The 20,730-nt window shown below is 40.4% G+C and overlaps 1 protein-coding gene across 1 annotated transcript; it reads left to right on the top strand.

Annotated features, from left to right (window-relative positions):
* Window positions 1-38: 38 nt before the first annotated feature.
* LOC119978296 (UBA-like domain-containing protein 1) lies at window positions 39-18,768 on the top strand. The gene is made up of 3 exons (XM_038819816.1): window positions 39-359; window positions 464-523; window positions 17,245-18,768. Exons 1-3 carry the CDS (start codon window positions 240-242, stop codon window positions 17,533-17,535), a joined length of 471 nt encoding a protein of 156 aa, XP_038675744.1. The 5' UTR covers window positions 39-239; the 3' UTR covers window positions 17,536-18,768.
* Window positions 18,769-20,730: the final 1,962 nt, after the last annotated feature.

Here is a 20,730-nt window from a genome sequence, read left to right as displayed (position 1 = left end):
ACGTTACTGTCAGTCAGTCAGGCGGAGGGGCGGGGCCGGGCTGTCTGAGCGCCTTGGTAAATATTTGTATTGGTGTTTGGGAGCCCATGGTGTGTGGGAGCACGTTAGAGCCGGGCCCGGGGAGAAAAACAACAACAAGTGGAGCCGCGGGATAGACAGGCCGGCTCGACCGACAGACACTCACCCTCCCCACACGCACTGTTATCAAATACAGACATTGACAGAGCAGCGCGGGCACCATGTCCGTTAATATGGACGAGCTGAAGCACCAAGTGATGATCAATCAGTTCGTGCTGACCGCAGGCTGTGCGGCCGACCAGGCCAAGCAGCTCTTACAGGCGGCGCACTGGCAGTTCGAGGTAAGGCCGAGGGTGATAATGAGGGAGGGTATGTGATTCAAACCTAGCTCCCACAAGCCCCTCACTGACCCTGTGTCTCTCTCTCTCTCTCTCTCTCCATGTAGACGGCCCTGAGCGCCTTCTTCCAGGAAGCCAACGTCCCGTACAATCATCACCATCAGATGGTAAGCGTTTTGTGGGGGGTGCTGAAGGGGAGAGGAGTCCAGGGTCGGCGTTTACCTCTCCCTCCCCCGGGGCCGGCCGGCGCCGCCATGTTGGGATCGGACAGAAAATAAACAGAGGCAGAGCCGGCTCATCATGTCCGACCCAGCACAGCAAAAAGCCGGATTACAGCCTCCCACTGACTGCCTGGTCTCCCTCAGCCACTACACCGGGGAGGGAGGCTGTATTAGCAAAGATTCCTCTTCCCCCACCCCTTGTGGGGTTCATTAAATGTGTTTATTTCCTTCCTTATCGAAATGCACATTTTCCCCCATTGGAATATGCTCAATGTTTTACTCGCATTCCCCCCACACACGCACATTTCTCCATCGACGGTCAATGCGTTTGGTGGCAAGAGTTTGTCACCGTCTAATGTTGTGATCGTAATGTTATGGTTTCCGCTCGCCACGTTTAAACCTCATGAAGATCACCAGAAATGCACTTATTTATTTTTCTCTGCAAGCTACTGCTTCTCTTTCTCTCTTCCCCCCCCCCCCCCCCCCCCTTTTTCAGCCTCCTGCACACTAATTTCAGCCTCAGAATTAAATATTTTCAAGTTGTTGCTGCACCTACTTCATGTGTAGTTAACGCCACCCTTTTGGGGTATGTTTTTTTTGAAAGGGACGGTGTGTGTGTGGCAGGGTTTGTCGTTATGTTTGGCTTAATCTGGTGCCATAAAATATTAGATGTCAGTTGATAGCCTATTGTGCCCGTTTTTAAATGTTGTATTCTGCCTGTGTATATATAACTTTAATTTTCGTAAAATGTTATTCATTTTGGTGGTTCAGCAATTAAATACATATTTCCATATAATCTTCAAACGTGCTTACAAATGAAGTGAAGTAGTATGAAGAGGCTGTTTTTATTAGCCATGCAGATTGTATTTAGAAAGTCGCAGATTATGGCGCAGCCATTTTTAATCTAATCTATTTTAACGTAAAAAACACGGTTATACGCAAACATGTGGCAAAGTCCTTATCTATGTTTAATATTGCATTCATTTGCACTCTAGTAGAAAGTTTTTGACATTTCTTTAGTTGTATGAATTCGTTTGGAAGGAAAAACTACTGGTGTGTTTTGAAAGTCTGGTGTGCACTGAGGCAGTTATTTGAGGGGTGGGTTGTACATCTTATCAATGGCTATCTATGTAAAAATGATGTACATCACTACCGCACAAATCTTGTTTCAGCTTGTGGAGAAAATGAGATATTTTGAACAAACCCTGTTTTTTCTTCCCATACTAAAGTACACATTGCTATATTTCCAAATTACACTCACTTTCTAAACAGTGGAAGAAGGGAATTTCAAACAAAAAGTCTTCACAGTTCTAGTAAAATGTTTTGGCATTATTGTGCTTTCTAAAATACTTTTATACATTATAAAATCTTAAAAGGAGGAATCTCATGAATTGTATTCCTTCACATTCTACAAATGGGGTCCCTGAAATGTGCCATGCCCTCATTTCTATTGAATCACCACTTGCAGCTTTTAAGAGACCATTAGCAGCTATGCACAAGCTATTGTGTCCAGAGAAAGTGAAAAAGCAACAATGTTTTTGCCTTAACGATTTAAGTCAATTGCAGCATGAAAAGATGTGGGGGGGGGGGGGGCAGTAAGTTTTTAATCACCCCAAATCTCAGCATGTCTGTGTTGTGATGCCATGTTTATTTCCTACCAGCCGTTTCTCTCCCATCCCCCACATGACAATTCTCACAGTCCTCCATGTAAACACAGGCATTTCCCATTTGTCAGGAAGTTGAACTAAAATGGATTCCCTCTGAAATGGCAGTTCCAGGTTTTGAAGTTTGCTTCTGGAACAACCTATTGTTGTAAGAATAGGTGGACATTGATTCCATTACTTTGTCATTTTAACAGTTCACTTTTCAAAGGAATAAAAAGACATGATTGCCAATTCTTCCATTTTGTATTCTTTATAGTGTGTGCAAAGCTAGTCTAAGTATAATGCTTTACAGTGCAGTTAGTTTCAATAACTTTTCCTGTGCAAATGGTCAAAACGCATTGATGCCTTCTAGTAAAGTGGAGTCTTAAAATGTGTGATGGCTGTTACGCAAGAGCTTGGAGGAGCTAGGTAAAATTAGAAACTTCCTGTGATTGAGAGATTGTCCAGGTCTTAGAATTTCTGCAGAATGTAGAGAGTTTTTGAATTTTGTTCTCCTTGGAGTTTGGGTATGGAAAACTCTGATTTCTATGAATAGAGGCATTAGATTTGGAAGTGATAGCGTGCTTATTGGAGAACCAGATGTGGCCTGCCATTTCAGTTGCATCAGATAAAGCCAGACCTCAAGCAACCTAGTCTCATCTGCCAGAGGAGTCTGAGATTGCTGGAAATTAGACATTAGTGTATTAACTGCAAGGCTGACAAAATGAAAAAAATGATGTGATTACCATTCAGATTTCTTGCTGTGAAAAAGCAAAACACATTGACATCTGCTGCTTTTCATTGACATAAAAATATATCATCAAAATTGTGGCCAAAGATGGGTTTCTTCATAAAGTAGAAACTTACTATAAACAAATAATACTTATGGAGACATTTCTACATACAAAGGACTCTGTATTTACAAAAAGCCAGATGTTTGGGTTTAGTTTTGACTGATTAATTTTTAAATGTAAATATTGTTGGAAAAAAGTTTAGAAGGTGAACAGTGTATATGGAGAAGGGGGAAATGAAGTGACAGAGACCATTTTTTTTAAAGAAAAAAATTAATTGTCTATCTTCTGGATGGGCAATATAATTTATTCTAATCAAAAACTTTCATTTTTGATTTTTTAACCTCTCCTTTTTTTATATTTAGAAGCCTAACATTCAAAAGAAAACAAATTTGCGTGTCATGGAATTTATATTTAGAAAAAAACTGAAGATTCAAATTTTTATCTTTGTCCGACAGTTTGGACTGAAGCTGCATTAACATGAAATATGAGTGTTAGTTTTAGTGAAACTCTAGTGTGTTTTGCTTCTTCAGAATTCATTTGAAAATTCACTTTGCTTGTTCGACATGGGATACACAGTGAACTGTATACTCACTTTCCCAAAGATTCAGTAAAGTTTTGAGTCCTTCACTGAAGCATGTATATGAGGTATTGAGCTAACATTGCTGGTCTCTTACACCCATGTTCACGTATTTGGGAGGTTGCAGTCATGGCACAGTGGTTAGCACTGCTGTTTCACAGTGCCAGGACCCGGATTTTTATTCCAGTTTTGAGTCACTGTGTGTGGAGTTTGTATGTTCTCCCTTTGTCTGCGAGGGTTTCCTCCGGGTGCTCCGTTTTCCCCCCTCGGTCCAAAGATGGACTGGGCAGCACGGTGGCACAGTGGTTAGTACTGTTGCTTCACAGCTCCAAGGTCCCAGGCTCGATTCCCGGCTTGGGTCACTGTCTGTGCAGAGTCTGAACGTTCTCCACGTTTCTGCGTTTCATCCGGGAGCTCCGGTTTCCTCCCACAGGTCCCGAAAAATGTGCTGTTAGGTGAATTGGACGTTCGGAATTCTCCCCCTGTGTACCTGAAAAGGCGCTGGAATGTGGCGACTGGGGCTTTGTACAGTAACATCACTGCAGTGTTAATGCAAGCCTACTTGTGACAATAAAGATTATTATTATTAGATGTGCAGGTTAGGTGGATTGGCCATGTTAAATTGTCCTTTCGTGTCCAAAGATCTACCGGTTAGGTGGATTGCGCAATGCACGTGGGGTTATGGGCCTAGATAGAGTGCTCTTTCGGAGGGTTGGTGCAGACTCAATGGACTGAATGGACTCCTGCACTGTAGAGATTCAAAATGACTACGCTCATTTACTCTTCACAGGGGAAGGCATTGAGGGTTTTATTTTCTCCATTTCCTATTTTCTCCTGTCGTTCATCTGAAAACATTGACTCCTTGTTAGTGTACAATCCAGTGACGTTTTTCTGGTCTCTTGGTTAAGTAATCAGTCTTGCATGTGCACATTCACTTGATACTTGATTACTGGGGGGTGGCGGTGGGCGTGGTAACCGCCAAGCTGCATACCATGTCCACAAAATATTTCCTTATCCCAGGGCACTGGGCTGGGCTGATTGTGGCACTCGTATCACTGTCCTGGTCAATTCCAAATAAGTTGTGGATTAAATGTGGATTCTTCAAATCATATGCTTCAGTTATCTGCAGAGTAAACTAGATGAAGTAGTCCTCAGTTTAACAATAAAAATATTCAGTTCTTTAAAGCAATTTAAGTCATTAGAAACAGGAAGATTACTGGGTCACTGTCCGTGTGGAGTTTGCACATTCTCCCCGTGTCTGCGTGGGTTTCGCCCCCACAACCCAAAAACGTGCAAGCTAGGTGGATTGGCCATGCTAAATTGCCCCTTAATTGGAAAAATGATTGGGTACACTAAATTTATTTTAAAAAAAGAAACAGGAAGATTTAGCTGGTGTTAAATACCCTTTATATGTGAACATCCACTTACACAAAATTAGGTTTTTGTGTGGCAATCATTAAGTTTTGCTTGAGGTCCTTGGACAGTGAGTATGGCAACAACAGTGGCAAGGAAAGGTGCACATTTTCTAGAAAAGTAATCAAGTATGAATAACATGAAGCAATGTGTGCTACTTGTAAATCCAGATTTATAAGGATTGCAACATTTTTAGGTGAACCTGTAGAGGACACATGTTAAATTGAAGGAGATCAAACTGGCATTTAAGTCACCAGTTGGTTCATTAGAACCATAGATTCTTTGTATAGTTTGGTAACATGCAATGTTGCAATTGTATAAGGGTCATACTTATCCCGATTGTAGCAATACAACCAAGTCTGTTGAACATTTTTACTATTGTAAATAAAGATGGTGTATGGTTGTTCAAAGTAGCGTGTAACGTTGGATAACAGAGTGTTGTGTCTTTGCTTTATGAAAGCATATTTTTGAGGATGTAACATCAGGCCTTGTGTTTAAATGTTGGATCCTATTGGAGTGTGGTGGCAGACATTTTAAACCAGCAGCAGCACTAAACTAGTTGGTAGAGGAAATGCATTCCAGAGAATAAAGCGTGAATGATGTAGGGGTATATACCTCCAATAATACAGGTTTAAGTCAACCAAATTGGCACAAAGGATTTATTTTCCTAATTTACCACTTTTTGTTTATAACACAGGTCCAGGCATGTTTGTTTTTTATAAATAAATTTGTACATTTTGTAATTTCAAAGATCCTTGTGTTATCCTTCAAACTGGAGGTGATGCCTTTTGCACAGACGTCATTGGTTTAATTTGAAAATGTATTTATTCTCTCTTCACATCAGAGATAAAAGCAAACTCGAGGGTAGAAATCATAAGTGGGTGGGGTGGGGGAGCACATGTAAAGAATGTAACAATAGTTTATCTATGAAACCAACATAAGTATCTAGGACACAAACAATCCAGAGACAAGACTGCACACAGGGGAAACATAGTGAGTAGCTTCCAGGGCAGAAGGAGGCAGTTGGGAACGTAAGATAGCCATGCAGACAGTATCATACAAGTTTTGACTTGTGAATTCAACATCTTAAAAGGAAAGATCTGTGGTGTTTACCACAAGTTAGTTATAAAAGTAAAATAATGGAGACAGTTGGAAATTCAGTATGAAACAATATTGTAAAAATCTTGTCAAATAATGGCTTTCTGTATGTGTATCCAGGAAGCTGTCCCAAGGGTTTTAGTGTACCTACTGACTTTGTTTTGTACTAAGTATAGAATGGACCTAAAAGCCTGCAGCCATATTTGTAACATTATAAATAATCAGCATGCAAGTGAAAAAGCTTGGCTTTCGTACACCATTTTCAGGCTGAGTCGGAAATCTTTGCAAATGCTTAAACCCACAAAATTTTTCAGATCAATTGTAATTATGTATTCACAACAAACTCCTCATGCATATTACACTTGTTATTTGGGGCTCACTATTTGGGGAAGCTTCTGTAGGGCCTTAAAAACGCCAGCTGTTTAACACAAATGTTATTTTTTAATGGCTGAATGTTTGACTGTTCTAAATTGTTCTCCCTGTTCCGTATCCAAAAGCCCCAGTATATTGATTGGTTAGTAGAGGTGGCGCTGAAGAAATGTGACAGAAATATATTGAATTGCATTTTCTTAAGGCTGGCTTTACAGCCAGTGCATTACTTTTAAACCATATTATGCAGGCAAATATGGCATAAAAGTTACATATTGCAATTGGAGAGGAAATTGCACTGTTTGACTCTAAGCAGGTGAGCTGAACAAGGTACAGGTACAAAGTGTTGTATTGCTTCCACAAGGCAGAGGACCTGACTGATAATACAGAAGAGCACAGCAATTTAACTATGGTAAGAATTTCCACCATGACCTTGTACCAAGTACATTGGCGATGTCTGCATGCCAAAGGGTTTTCTTCCCACTCAGGCCAGCTTACAGCATTTTACTTCCCATTCTGCAGCACAGTTTGTAACAACTTGCTTACCCGAATCTATAACTAGGCTTCTCCCAAAAAGAGCCTGGAAAAAACCTTGCTGGAAATGATTAGCACAGGGGGCCTGAAGAATGTGAGAATGTGCAGGTTCTCTGGGCTTGAAAATCTTTGTTGTCACAGTCATTTGCATGACAGAAATAAATCATTTGGGTCCATACTGACTCCCCACAGAGCAATCCAGTCGATCCCACTCCTCGTGTTCATCCCCATAGCCCTGCCAGTTATTTCCCTCAAGTGTCTTTCCAGCTTCCTTTTGAAGTCTGATCATCCCCACACCCGAGGGAAGCGAGTTCCGGGTCAGTGACAGTTGTCGTGTTTTAGTGGAAATAATCTTTCCTGGTCTACCTTATCTACACTTACACACATCTATCAAAGCTCCCCACAATCTACTTGACTTCAAGAAGAGCAATTCCAACCTTTCCAACCTAATATTCTGAGCAGAGGGGGGGGGAAATCTGATTGAGGTGTATAAAATTATGAGGGACATAGGAATGAGCTTTCCCCCTTTGTAGAGGGGTCAATAACCATGGGGCATATGGGCAGGAGCATTAGAGGGATTTGAGCAAAATCCTTTTCACTCAGAGGACGGTGGGAATCTGGAACTCACTACCGGAACGGGTTGTAGTGGCAGGAGCCCTCCACGTTTAAGAAGATGAGCACTTGAAATGCCATAGCATACAAGACTATGGACCAAATACTGGAAAATGGGATTAGAATAGATCGGTGTTTGATGGTCGGTACAGAGATGATGAGTTGACAAGTTTCTTTCTTTTCGGTAGAACTCACTGTGACTCCATGTGTGAAACCTAGGATCCCAGGTATGCTTTGCTAATCACTCTCTAAATATGTCCTGCATCCTTCAAAGATTAATGTACATGCGTACTGGGCCCCTCTGTAGCTGCACATTCTTTAGAATTATACAATTAAATCCCTCCCCTCTCCCTGTCACTTCTGCCGATCACCTCGGACATCTCTGTATTGCATTTACATCTGCCCATTCTGCTCACCCATCTGTGTTCTGTGGTTCTCATTTTCCTCACTATTTGGTGTCATCAGGAAATATTACTCTGTATTTTAATAAGCCCAAGTCATTTATATTTTGCAATAAAGGCAGTGGTCCTAGCACTGACCCTTGGGGAGCACCACGACTACCTACCACCCAACCCAGAAAAAAGCAGGTGCATTATGGATTACCGATTGATAAACTGACTGGCCCGCATTTGCTAGGACTATCCTTGCACCCTATTGCCATTCTCCAATCCTCTGACATCTCCACCATATTTAGGAAAGATTCAGACAAGTCCTTCCGATATCTCCATCCCCACTTCCTTTGACAACATGGAATGCAAGCCATCCCAGGCCGTGTGTCTTATTTACTTTAAGCATGGTCAGTCTTTCCAATGCTTTTTCAATTTTTACATTATCCATTCCCTATGCGGCTGATATTTTGCTGGATTCCTCTTAGTAAGCAAAGAACTTGTTCTAACCCTGCACTCTGCCACTAAGCGTTTACCGCCATCTTTGTCTGTAATAATAATAATCGCTTATTGTCACAAGTAGGCTTGAACGAAGTTGCTGTGAAAAGCCCCTAGTCACCACATTCTGGCGCCTGTTCGGGGAGGCCAGTACGGGAATTGAAGCTGCGCTGCTGCCTCGTTCTGCATTACAAGCCTTCTATTTAGCCCACTGTGCTAAACCAGCCCCAGCATAGGACCCACTCCAACTCTTATTTCCTGCTCTTATTTGCTTACATGCTGGTGGGAAATTTTGGGTCTCCTTTTATGTCAACTACTGTTCAATTCTCATCTTTGTCTTTGCTAGGCTTATTTCCCTCTTCTCCCCTCTCAATGTATTCCACTTCACCTGGTTCTCACTTAAATAATTCATCTAACATGCATCATGCACCCTCTTTTTTTTTTGTTGTTTCATCATTCGTCATCCAAGGAGCACTGTTTTGGCTCCCTAGCCTGTACCTGAAACATCTTTCACTGAGCACCCATTGTTCCAATCATTTTCCTGGTTTCATTTTATCCCATTAGATCCTAGATTTCCCACTTTAATTTAGAAGTTCTGTATTATTCAGTTTTTCTTATCCTATTAATTCATGTACTGTCCCTGAGGCCATTTCATTCTCTTGGATGTTACGCAGCCAGCACTGTAAACCTTTTCCTTTTCGATGGGTATCACACAAGCAACAATACATGGTTCTACTGCTGCAGAAGAAGCCGGCACCTTTGAGCAGTCTGCAATACTCACTAATGTTGCAAGCACCAGCACATTTACCCTATTTTAGATAGTAAACTTCAAATGGGCACATCGGGAAGCACTGGGCAAGTATGGGAAGAATGAGAACTTGAAGGAGTGTCAGGTTGCATTTATCCTTGGCTGTGGTGCCTTGGGATTCAAGCTTTGTGGTGCCTATATTTGTAAAGATACTTATCTGGGCCCTAATGTTTTATTCATCCATTTATAGGCATGCCTAACACCCTGCAAATGTTAATAGTGTGAAGGAATTTATTAGTCTCCGTTGCACACAAAGGCATCTCAGTAGCTCAGTCCACCATGAAGTATTTGGGGATTGTGGGGCCTAGAATAGGCTACGTTACCCTTGTTTAATATATAAAGAACCTTTAGAGTGCGCTGTTCAGGATTATTTGCCCCATGGCTTGCTTCAATTCAAATCCCTGTACTAAGATGTGTATGTTTACTTGACTTTACATTTTTTTCATGAGATGCATGTTGCTAGCAAGGTCAGCATTTGTTAGCCATCTGTAATTATCTTCAAGAAGATGATGGTGTGATGCCACTTTGAACAACACAAGTCTATACAGTTTAGGTATAGTACTGTTCGGAAGGGAGTACCAGGTTTTGACTTGGCAACAGTGAGGAAATAGTGATATCGATTGAAGTCAGGATGGTGTGTAACTTGGACGGGAACTTGCTGGTGGTGGTGTTCCAATACATTTGCTGCCCTTGTCCTAGGTGGTAGAGATTGTGGGTTTGGAAGGTGCTGTCAAGGAGGCTTGGCGTGGTGGTGGATGGCTGCTAGTCAAGCAGCCTACTTTATCATGGATGGTGTTGAGCTTTTTGAGTCGTGTTGGAATTGCACTTGTCCAGACAAGTGGAGAGTATTTCATCGCACCCCTGACATGCCAGGAATTTGATAGTGGGGGATTCCGTGCTCGTAATATAATTGAATGTCATGAGGAGATGGTTGGATTATCTTGTGTTGGAGATGGTCATTGGCTGGCACTTTGTGTGGCGTGAATGTTTATTGCCACTTGTCTGCTCACATCTGAATGTGATCCAGCTCTGGCTGCATATGGGCAATTTCCATATTAATCCACCAATACATCCTGCACTTCATTTGAAAATACTTCCATCCTTTTCCTTTGCACATCATGCTGGAAATATTCAGGTCAAGCAACTTCTGTAGAGAAAGAGAAATAGAGTTGATGTTGATAACCTTTCATTGAATGGTTAGTCTTTCCAGAAGTTTGTTTTTGTTTTGAATTCCCAGCATCTGCTGTCATTTACATTTTTATACTGAAATTAAGGCCGATAACTTCCTCCACAGTGACAATCTCGGGCGGATTGTCACTTTTGATTAACTTACCAATGTTGATATTCCGAAGCCCCTGTCTTGCCCAACCTTTTTCACACCGGCTGGATAAGGCGGGAGCAGTGAAGTGTGCCCTCAGCTGCATCGGTTTGGAGTAACGGGCGCAGAGAAAGGAATGCTCCTTTTTGCAGCACTAGCTGCCATAAAGGAGATGTTTAAAGGGATGATTTAAAGAGAGATGGCAGGTTTCAACGGTTACTTGGGTTGGACTGGGTGGGAGTAGGGAGAAGGCCTTCTGGGAGGTCGTGTGTCAGGGGTATTGCATGCAAGGCTGAATCTGGGTTTTTTTTAATGATTATTCTGGAGTTAGTTTTTTCCCCCCAGCTAATTCTTTCAGTGTAAAACTGGCAGAAGTTATCGATTTTAAATTGCTTTGTCGGATGGTTCCCAGCCCAGTGCAATTGTCCAGTAGTATTTTGGGTAATTGCTGGGTAGGCCCGAACGTGTGAACTTCCTGGAGGGATTCCCCAGCACGTCAATCGTGTGCCCTCTCAATGTGAAGCTGAGGAACCTGGAAGTTATGGGCCTAACAGACCATTTCAAAATTGATCAGTTTAAAATATCAATGCCAAGCAGGTTCTTCCCGGAGGTGGAGGACAGATGCGAACGGTGCCAAAGAGGCCCGGCCAACCACGCCCACATGTTCTGGTCTTGCCCCAGACTTGTGGAGTACTGGACAGCCTTCTTCGAGGCTATGTCCAAAGTGGTGGGCGTGAGGGTGGAGCCATGCCCGATAGTGGCGGTCTTTGGGGTTTCAGACCAGCCAGATCTATTCCTGGGGAGGAGGCGGACGCCCTTGCCTTTGCCTCCCTGATCGCCCTCCGTAGAATCCTGTTTGGCTGGCGGTCAGCAGCACCGCCCAGAGCTGCAGACTGGCTGGCCGACCTCTCGGAATCTCTCCAAATGGAGAAAATCAAATTCGCCATCCGAGGGTCGGACGACGGCTTCCACAGAACGTGGGAGCCATTCATGCAACTGTTCCGGGACCTGTTTGTGGCCAACGTACAAGAGGAAGAATAGTCGGGTGGCCAAGAATCAGGGGAAAATGGACGGGAATCGGGGGAAGGTAGCCGGGAGGGGGGGGCTACGGGTTTGTTACGGGGGTTTGATGGCTAGCTAAGGCCCAAAACCAAACTAAATAAATGCCAATAAACATGTGCCTCGGCCATATTGGGGAATGTAAAATATGTATGCCGGCTAAAGGGGGGGAGGCCACAGTTATTATTACGAAGATGCTTACCTGTAAATATATATGTTAATTTTTGCGTGTTCTTTTTTCTTTTTCTCTCTAACAATTTGTAATTTGTTCAATATAAAACATGAAAACTGAATAAAAAACATTTATAAAACAAAAAATATCAATGCCAGATAGTTAATTTTTAGCTAAATGAAGCATTCTTTTGATCAGTCAGCAACTGAACCATCCAGAACAATAAAGACCAGGTTTAATCCTGAGAGTGGGATTAGCTCATTTAGTTCAGAATAAGATAACACTGTCGGAAGTGACATTGATAAACCCAGGGAGGATAAAATCAGAAAAGGTTTCCCTGAAGGAAGTGTTTATTGGAGCTGAAAAAAAGCAATCAGACTTGCCTGTGATGCCTGCTCCCTTGCTAATGTTTGGACAATGCATTGCCCTAGAATTTGCTGGGATGGGATGTCTTGCAGCAAATCCTTTGGACCTTTTCCTTCTCCCTTCTGACAGAAAGAAAAAGTACAAAAATAAAATTAATTGAATTTGTTCAGTTTCTTGAGATTAATTTGTTGTCAGTAGGATTGAGACTCTGCCAACACAGTTATTCCCTTTCATGGCCAGGGATGTTGGATAGCACCGTAGAAACCTAAATATCATACTTAAACTGGTCCTTGTGGCCTTAAGTACCAGCCCTAACTTTCTGTGGTAAATTTAACTGGTAATTAATGCAGCATTTTCTTAGCACATTGGGAGGTTCACCGTGACCTGCCATTTTCACAGAGCAGCACAAAGGCTCCAGCAGTTTGAGGTCATTTGCAACTAACTGGGTATCTCTTCCTCGCCACAAGTTTCTGGATCTAATAGCAACTCTGCATTATACTTATTATTATTTTCCCAGCCAATTCCGCCCATTTCTGTTTAGACCATGTAGGTGAAAATAAGCACATGGAAAGATACCAAAGTGCTGCCAGGACCAATGGTGCCATGCTCCAGCATATGCCATTTCTTCAGTGCAAAGGCTTTCTGTTGATTATCCTTTAGTTTTTTTGTCTGCTTTTGTTTCAAAAAAGCAATGTCACCACACTTCATTCCTTCATTCATAATTGCTGGCTTTGTTGTGCTGTGGGGGGAAAACCGTGCATCATGTGAGGTGCAATATCTTAGAGCCGAGTCCTGTAAATAGTTTACAGTTTATCGCGACAATGGAAACTTAATTCCATTTTTTTAAATGGCTGGTGTTTACATCACTTTTTTTTTCATTTTGTGGATTACAACCTTCGCCACCTCCAAACTACTATATCAGTGACTGAAAAGAAACCAGTTGCACCAGTTCTCTCACTACTCCACCTTGTAACCTAGCCAGCAACTGCTGGATTAAGTTCAGTGAATGCAGTTGGCTATGGATGACATTTTCAATCCACCCCGGCTGAGCTGTTTGGCCATCTGTAGCAGATGTGTTTGTAAATAAATGTGAATCCATAAATTCAAAATGTAAAATTCAAAAATTTACATTGGGTTCCTTATTTTTAACATTTTAATTGATTTGGTTGCTAAATTGTGACCTCCAGCAATAGCAAAAAAAAAAGTTTTTACTGCACATTTAAAGTTTCTCTTTTGTCTCACCATTCCTCTTTGAGTGGGATTCCACTAGCGAGACAATCTGGATATGATGTCTGGGGTGGGGGTCCCTAACCAGAACAAAATTTCCTCAGACACAGTCATTTTCAACGCTGCTTTTAACTGTGGTTAAATAAACGTCCCACTTCGGTTGGCACTTCAGCTGTGCCCGAAGTGTGCATGTATGAATTTTTTTTTTCTGTGATGCATAATGCATTCAGATTTTTTCTCCAGATGTTAGAGGGGCATTGATAACTGTAGCTACAGTTGCTTGGACTTATTTTCTGTTCAGCAATACCCTGCATTTAACAATAACATGGGAGTAGAGCTTTTCAAAACTGCTGAGGTTGTAAGACCCATTTTTGATGTTTGGCCAATCTGAATCCATGTAGAAATTTGAACACAGAAGCTAATTTTAAGAATTATTAAACGTATTTGGAGAGGGGAAGGATGGGCATCTTGTTAAAACAATAATGCTGTTCCAAGTTCTTTAAAAATCTTTCACTGGACTGTTACTTCCATCCGTACAGCAATCTAACTAAAAACAAGCCTGAAATAATACACTGCACTATAAAAAGTAAATATAGGTACAATGTCCAGATCACAACCAGTTTTCCAGTTGTTGCCCCAGCAACAAGGAGAGATTATGGTGTGATATTTGTCATACTGGGTTGGTGTGAATTTTACACTGAACATATTGTACTGTACTTGAGCTGGATGTGAAAAGTGGTTTCCAGACAAAACAAAACTGCGAGGCATCTGTTGGAATTGCAAATTTATGCACCAAATGTTTCATAACACTTGTTAAGACACTAAAACCCGATGCATCAAATAATTATATTGTCCTAGCCAAAACATTGTGTATTCCAAGATGACTTATTTAACATAATAAACGTTATTTTCACACTGGCGACTTTGCTTGTGAATAAGCCCAAGTATATACAAACTTACTTCAATTTCTTTAGGTTCTTCTGCAATATAAATTTACTAGATACAAAGTTCAGATCGCTGAAGTTCTAACTGCAGTCAGTGTTTTCAGGGAATATATTGTATGTGTTGCATCCTATATTTATGTTGCTACTTTTCTCTTTTTAAGAAATGGAGCTAGTTGTTACCTTAACATTCTAATTAAATTATACAAAATACTTTATCCATACTGAATGTGGGTAGTAACTGACTATATGTTTTTAGTAAAAGGATTGAAACAAGTAAACTGTTCAAGGAAGCATATTTCGCACAAATTTCAAAATTGTTCCAGGTGGCTTTGGGACAGAGCCAAGATTGCCCTGGATCACCTGTACGCAATACAACACTACATTTGGCTTATTGAATAATTTCACAGCTCAGTAGATTGGCAAGCAAAGGGTTTGGCAAAGCCACAAATATCCATTTTACGTTGCAATTGTATGTCTATACTCCCGTGACAAGCAAAATAAAAATATAACTTTATGTAAGCGGAATTACTTTGTAGATTTGGACATTTTATAGGACAAAATCTTCATGATTGTTGTTTTCTTTCATGGGAAGATGACTCATGCATGTGGCATCTTTAGTCAAACATAAATCTTCATATCCAAACTGGGAATGAGCTGTACACTATTGAATTACTACAGAATTAATTAATGGTTCGACATTCATTTCTCACAGAGCAGTTTATTTTGGTATTGATGCCCATTTTCAAACTTTTTTATGAGCTGAAAACTTCATGACAGTCTTGTGAATTGTCACAAGCAAACAACTGATCTATCTTAGTGTTGTATATGCCACAAAAAATGTTTATTGTGAAGCAAAATTTCCAAAGCAAGAGTCTGTTGGGGTGGAATTTTCACAGTAAGAGAACACTTTACATCTTTCAAGTTTCAAGGCATATACTTCATTCAATTCAAAGTGATCCTACCTCACCCCAACCCCCAGTTTTCTGACTGCAAATGGGAAATACTTTCACTTCTGACCCTTTCTTGAGAATAGTTTCATAGGGCCCAGTGGCCATTTACATCGGGGAGTCTAACACACTGCTGAAGTTACTGATTAAGGCAGAGACCTTGTTAACATTTGTGGATAAGTTGCTGAAGGAAGGGTTATGTAAACGGGACAGGCACATGGGATTAGTGCAACTGTTTATCAATTGAATAAATACCAACATTGACTGAGTGAAATGGCTTGTTTCTGAATGTAATTCGGAAAAAAACGTTAGAGCAAGTGTATCATGAGACTATTTGATTGTAGGAAATGTCACCTGCAGCACATTTTAAACCTTTGGTGTCTGGATGAAGCTCAAAATTAGAAACTCTGGTAAGCAATTCATGGCCATCCTTTTCTTTCTATCCCCTAAATAGTTAACACATGCAAGGGATCAAATCTTGGATGATCTTGATCTATATTGTTCATTGCATCTCCAGGCGATGCATTTACTTACGGAGCCCTAGAGCCACATCGCAAACTATTTTATGTAATTGTAATTTCAATTACACTTTCTAAAATGGTTCTCGTGTAGTATCTTTCATATTTCTGAAAACCTGTCTGAATTTCCATGGATACTCAAGATTCCTTTGCGCATACCATTCTCCCCTCTTGAAAGGAAAAATAGTACTGAAGTCTATTTGTGAGCAATTCTTTTGTTACCGAGTCATTGGCAACCATTCATAGATGTAAACCAAAATCCCTGCCTCAAAAAAATAAAAGCGACAGCATGTTATGAAGTCCTCTTTGGATCGGTGATGGAGTTAATCTGTGAATGATAGGACAGCAAGTCTCAGCGTTTTAGATAAATATTTCTCGTATCGTTAATCTAACCTATCCCAGCATTCTGTTCATTACCAGTATGTGTGAAATAGGACCATGTGCATGCCTACAGCCCAACGGGAAAGTATGAATGTAATTTAGTTGGCAAACTGGCAGTCTGTTGTCTAAGTTCCCAGTGTCTCTTTTACCCTCCAGTTGATGTCTTTCTGATGTAGCTTCCCACAAATATTTCAGGCTGTTGAGCTCTCCAGCTAATTCAGTATTGACCTGGGATAGCCCTTCTGTGTGTATCAGCTGCCATAGATAAGTACAATTCTGAACCATTGGTCAAGTTCAGTCCTGAAGTTTGAATGTTGCTCCACGTATTAGAATTTCCTGATTAACACTGCTGCCTTACGGAGCCGGGTTACTGTCCATGTGGAGTTTTCACATTCTCCCTGCGTGTGCGTGGGTCTTGCCCCCACAACCCAAAGATGAGCATGCTAGGTTGATTGACCATGCTAAAATGCCCCTTAATTTGGAAAAAAAAAAGAATTGGGTATTCTTAAAATAAAAATAAAAATTCCTAATTACCTCACTTCCAGCATGTGGGGGCTGGGGGAGAGACATGCACGTCATTGCAGAGTAGTTTAAGTTCGAGTTCGCTCCAGTTTCAGTCAAGTAATGTCAACAACCATCATTTCTCTCTTCAATAATATTTTATTTGGAACAACTTATTGCTATAAGTGATTTGTTTTTGTCCAGCTATAGCTATGTTAATTAAAGAGCATCCAATTTCTGACACAATGCGTGGCCAGATTGACTTTCCCAAGTTGTGTACAATGGGCATGGACTTCCTCCATTGTTTGCTTTCCCCTTTTCCTACCCTAGCAGGGTCCTCAAACCAAGTGATTGCTGCCCATAAATGGCACAGATGTGAAAAGTTTAATTGCAGCGGACTGACTCTACTGTACTATTGAAATTACTTTATTGTTTGATCATTGAAGTTGCTAAATTGTCATTAGTTGAGGTGTGTCTTGACTTTTGTCTTATATTTTTCCAGATGTGCACTCCAGCTAATACACCTGCAACGCCTCCTAATTTTCCAGATGCACTTACGATGTTCTCAAGGCTGAAAGCTTCAGAAAGCTTCAACAGTAGCAGCCCAATTGCCTCGATGGCAACATCTCCTCCTCCTGTAAACTTCAACTCAGGCTGGCCCATGTCGCCCCCAAGTCAGCAGGGCATGTGGACTCCAGCATCACCAACTCCACATACTGGCTGGCCAGCAGCAATGTCCCAACAAACCACCTCAGAACAGAAGGTTAATGTTGCCATGGAGGCTGAAAGATGAGGCCCAGTTAAGGCTTTGTAGATGAAGCGGGAAAAATCTTGCATGGGTCAATATGAAATAGTTTCTGTTGTATTGTGCTGCAGCTAATCTGAACTGAAGGAATACAATAGGGAAGATTCAACTTCATTGCAGAAGAATTATGGGTCCAGCAATTTTCAAAACAAAGCGTTGTTTCTGGAGTTTGCATGTGTGTGACACAATTTTTAAAAACTTTCAAGACCATCAACTTCAAAATGGAATTGTTAATTTTGAGAAACTTGTTTTTGATCGTTGACCCTTCAAAAGGAACCTATCAGTGATTAGCTGCTATATCAGAGACAACCATGAAGATCACTAATGGTTTTTAAAGATTACTCCGTAACTTTTTTTGCAGTAAAATTGTGGCAGTTGTCTAATGAATTACAGGGTTGGAAGTGTACGGAGTTGCAACAACGGACAATTAAAAGAAATAAACTTTAATACAGGGATTGCAAAGTAGGTTTTCGAATCATTGCTTATCTTTGTATTTGGTTTGTGAATGAGGTTATTTTGGAGGAAAGGAGAGCTAGGAAAGCAGTCAATAGTGTACTGACTGCAGGCAGACTACTACAGTAAGGTTTTAATGTTTTATAAAAAAAGTGCCATTGCATGATACTGTACATTAAAATATAAACCTTGAAAAAAACTAAGTTTAAAAAAAAACAAAAAAATGTGTTTTGCTACTCTTAACAACCGTGTGATAGAATTTAAATTCACTTTAGCAACAGTTGCAATGGATACAGGTTTGTCTTTTTTTTGTCAAACTTGGACTATATAAATTTTTGTACTACGTTATGCACAGACAGGGAGTATCGATTTATTTCTAGAATTGTTTTATCTATTTTATCACTTTTCTCATTGCTGTCCTTCTATGCTGTCATGTCCCTACTTCTGGAATGTTTATGGTCAAGAGGAACCCAAGTTGGCGAAACAAATCTTTGCACAAATTGTTTCCTTTACTTCTAAATGGAGATTTCATGCTTCTTAAGGATTGCTTGTTCTGAATAGATTGATTTTTTTTTAATGGTAACTGTTCCACAATATTTGTGGAGTACCTGATGAATAATTAACTTATCCTTGTGTTGCTAAATATTGTATGTACTAATGGTACTCTTCCTGTACTGATCTTATATTTAACCTTAGCAGGTGGTAAGTATGCCATCAGTTTAAAAAAATTAATAATTCTGAAGCACAATAAAATATGAATTGAAATGATGTGTATCTGAAGATTCAGTTGCTCAATTGTGCTTGTTTTTAAAAAGGGTGTATCCATTTTCAGCGGACACCTGCACCTCCAACAGCAGAAGCTAGTTCTGTTAAATACAGGATATATGCAGACTGAAAAATAGTAATCTCGGAGCATAACTCTCAAGCCTAAAGACCGTGTATGGCTTATGTCGCCCAATTTGCTAATTACTTTGTGTAAGCATTGGGTACAATTGGATAATTTACTCATAACAAGTTATTTTCATTAAGTTGGATGCAACATTGTACATCTATTCTTGTGGGAATTGCAACTATCGAAGAGCGTGTGCTGTGATCTGTGACTATAGAATGATGTAGTCAAGCTGGTGTGGAATTGGCTTAATGGTAAAGTTGTAGGAATTGGGCAACTGTTGTTTAATTTTTAAAATACTTAATGATTTAAATAATATTTGCTAACAATTTTTATCACTTAAATACAGTGCACACTGGCAGCCTTGTTTATGTTCATTCACTGCCTCTAATTTGGTTGTTGGTTCAGTAGTCATCCACTACAAACAAACCTGTAATGCTTATTGGGCAGGTGAGTTATAGTGCATCAATTCCTTCACTTGCCCATTTGCACACCTCCAAGAAAAACATTTTTCTTTTGAGGGTGCCTTGTTTCAACTCAATTATTTATTTCCATGAGCTTGAATTATTTTAAAGTGTTGGTTCTCTTTTCAGTTGGTTCACTTTTCATATGTTTTGAATTTTGTTAGTATTTATCCTTTTACCCGCAGTTAGCAACAACTGTTGCTGTGTACTATTGAAACACAGTAGCATTGTTTATCCTTTTGAGTAAAGTGACCCTGCCACAGGCAAGGACAGGGACTCCCTGTTGTCGTAGCTTCCAAACATAGAAAAGTTTGAATCTGGTTCTCAGACCATTCCCTAATTTCAAAATCTGGAACAACTCTACAAACACTTATTTTGTAATGGAAATCTCTTCAGTAAATTGCGTTGGTTTACTACTTCGCAATTTTGAATTTCCCCCTCTGCTAAATTGCCAATGAAGACCAGTCTCCATGGGGATAAATAGGGATAAAGCATATGATGAAAGAACAATTAATCAATTTCTTGATTAATAGGAGGATCAGGGATTATAAGGAGAATGGGAATTTCAGCTATGATTGAATGGCAGAGCAGACCCGATGGGCCAAATAGCCTAATTCTGCTCCTGTGTCTTTGGTCTTAAGCTGGAGTTGTCTCCTACACCTGGGTGAATGTTTTTTTTCTCTGCACACTTCCATGCATATCCAATTGTATTGGTTGGAAACACTACAGTCTCCTGGATTTTTTCCTGCAATTTTTCAGAAATAGTTTGACTAGAGCTAGATATTTAGAACAATTTATGGCCATTACAAAAGTTTTGGCATTCTCATTCTGCAAATGATCCAAGACTTTGGGGACTGACTGAGTAATGTTATCCTTTAGTTCTCTTAAATTCCAGAATAAATATGGAAAACAAAGAGAATGTTTAATTCCTTTTATTAAAGTAAATAGATTTAGATCATTAAATACTACCATAATTCCATTCTGCTTGAATATGGGGTTTTCAAACTGGTTATCCAAAGTTAACTAAATTTATGTAACTCAAAGCTGAGGCTGTTGGGACAATATCAAATGGCATCTCCTCATTTCATCCTTTCACATGGGAAACTGTCTTTTAAGTAAGTACCATCTGAAATTATTCATGAAGGCGCACATTCTCAACCTTGCCCCTCGCCTGAGGTGTTGTGATCTTCAGGATAAATCACCACCAGTCAGCTCTTCTCCCCCCCCCCCCCCCCCCCCCCCCCCCCCCCCTCAAAGGGGAAAACAGCCTATGGTCATCTGGGACTATGGTGAATCTTTAAGTAGCTTACCTTCAAGTGATTGTTGTTCTATACGTAATCAGTTTTATAAAAGGGTTCTGGGAATTTTTTACAGGTT

This window comes from Scyliorhinus canicula, chromosome 15, assembly GCF_902713615.1.
Source record: "Scyliorhinus canicula chromosome 15, sScyCan1.1, whole genome shotgun sequence".
Lineage (NCBI taxonomy): Eukaryota > Metazoa > Chordata > Chondrichthyes > Carcharhiniformes > Scyliorhinidae > Scyliorhinus > Scyliorhinus canicula.
The sequence above is the reverse complement of the archived record's forward strand: the minus strand, read 5'-3'. Positions and strand labels throughout refer to the sequence as shown.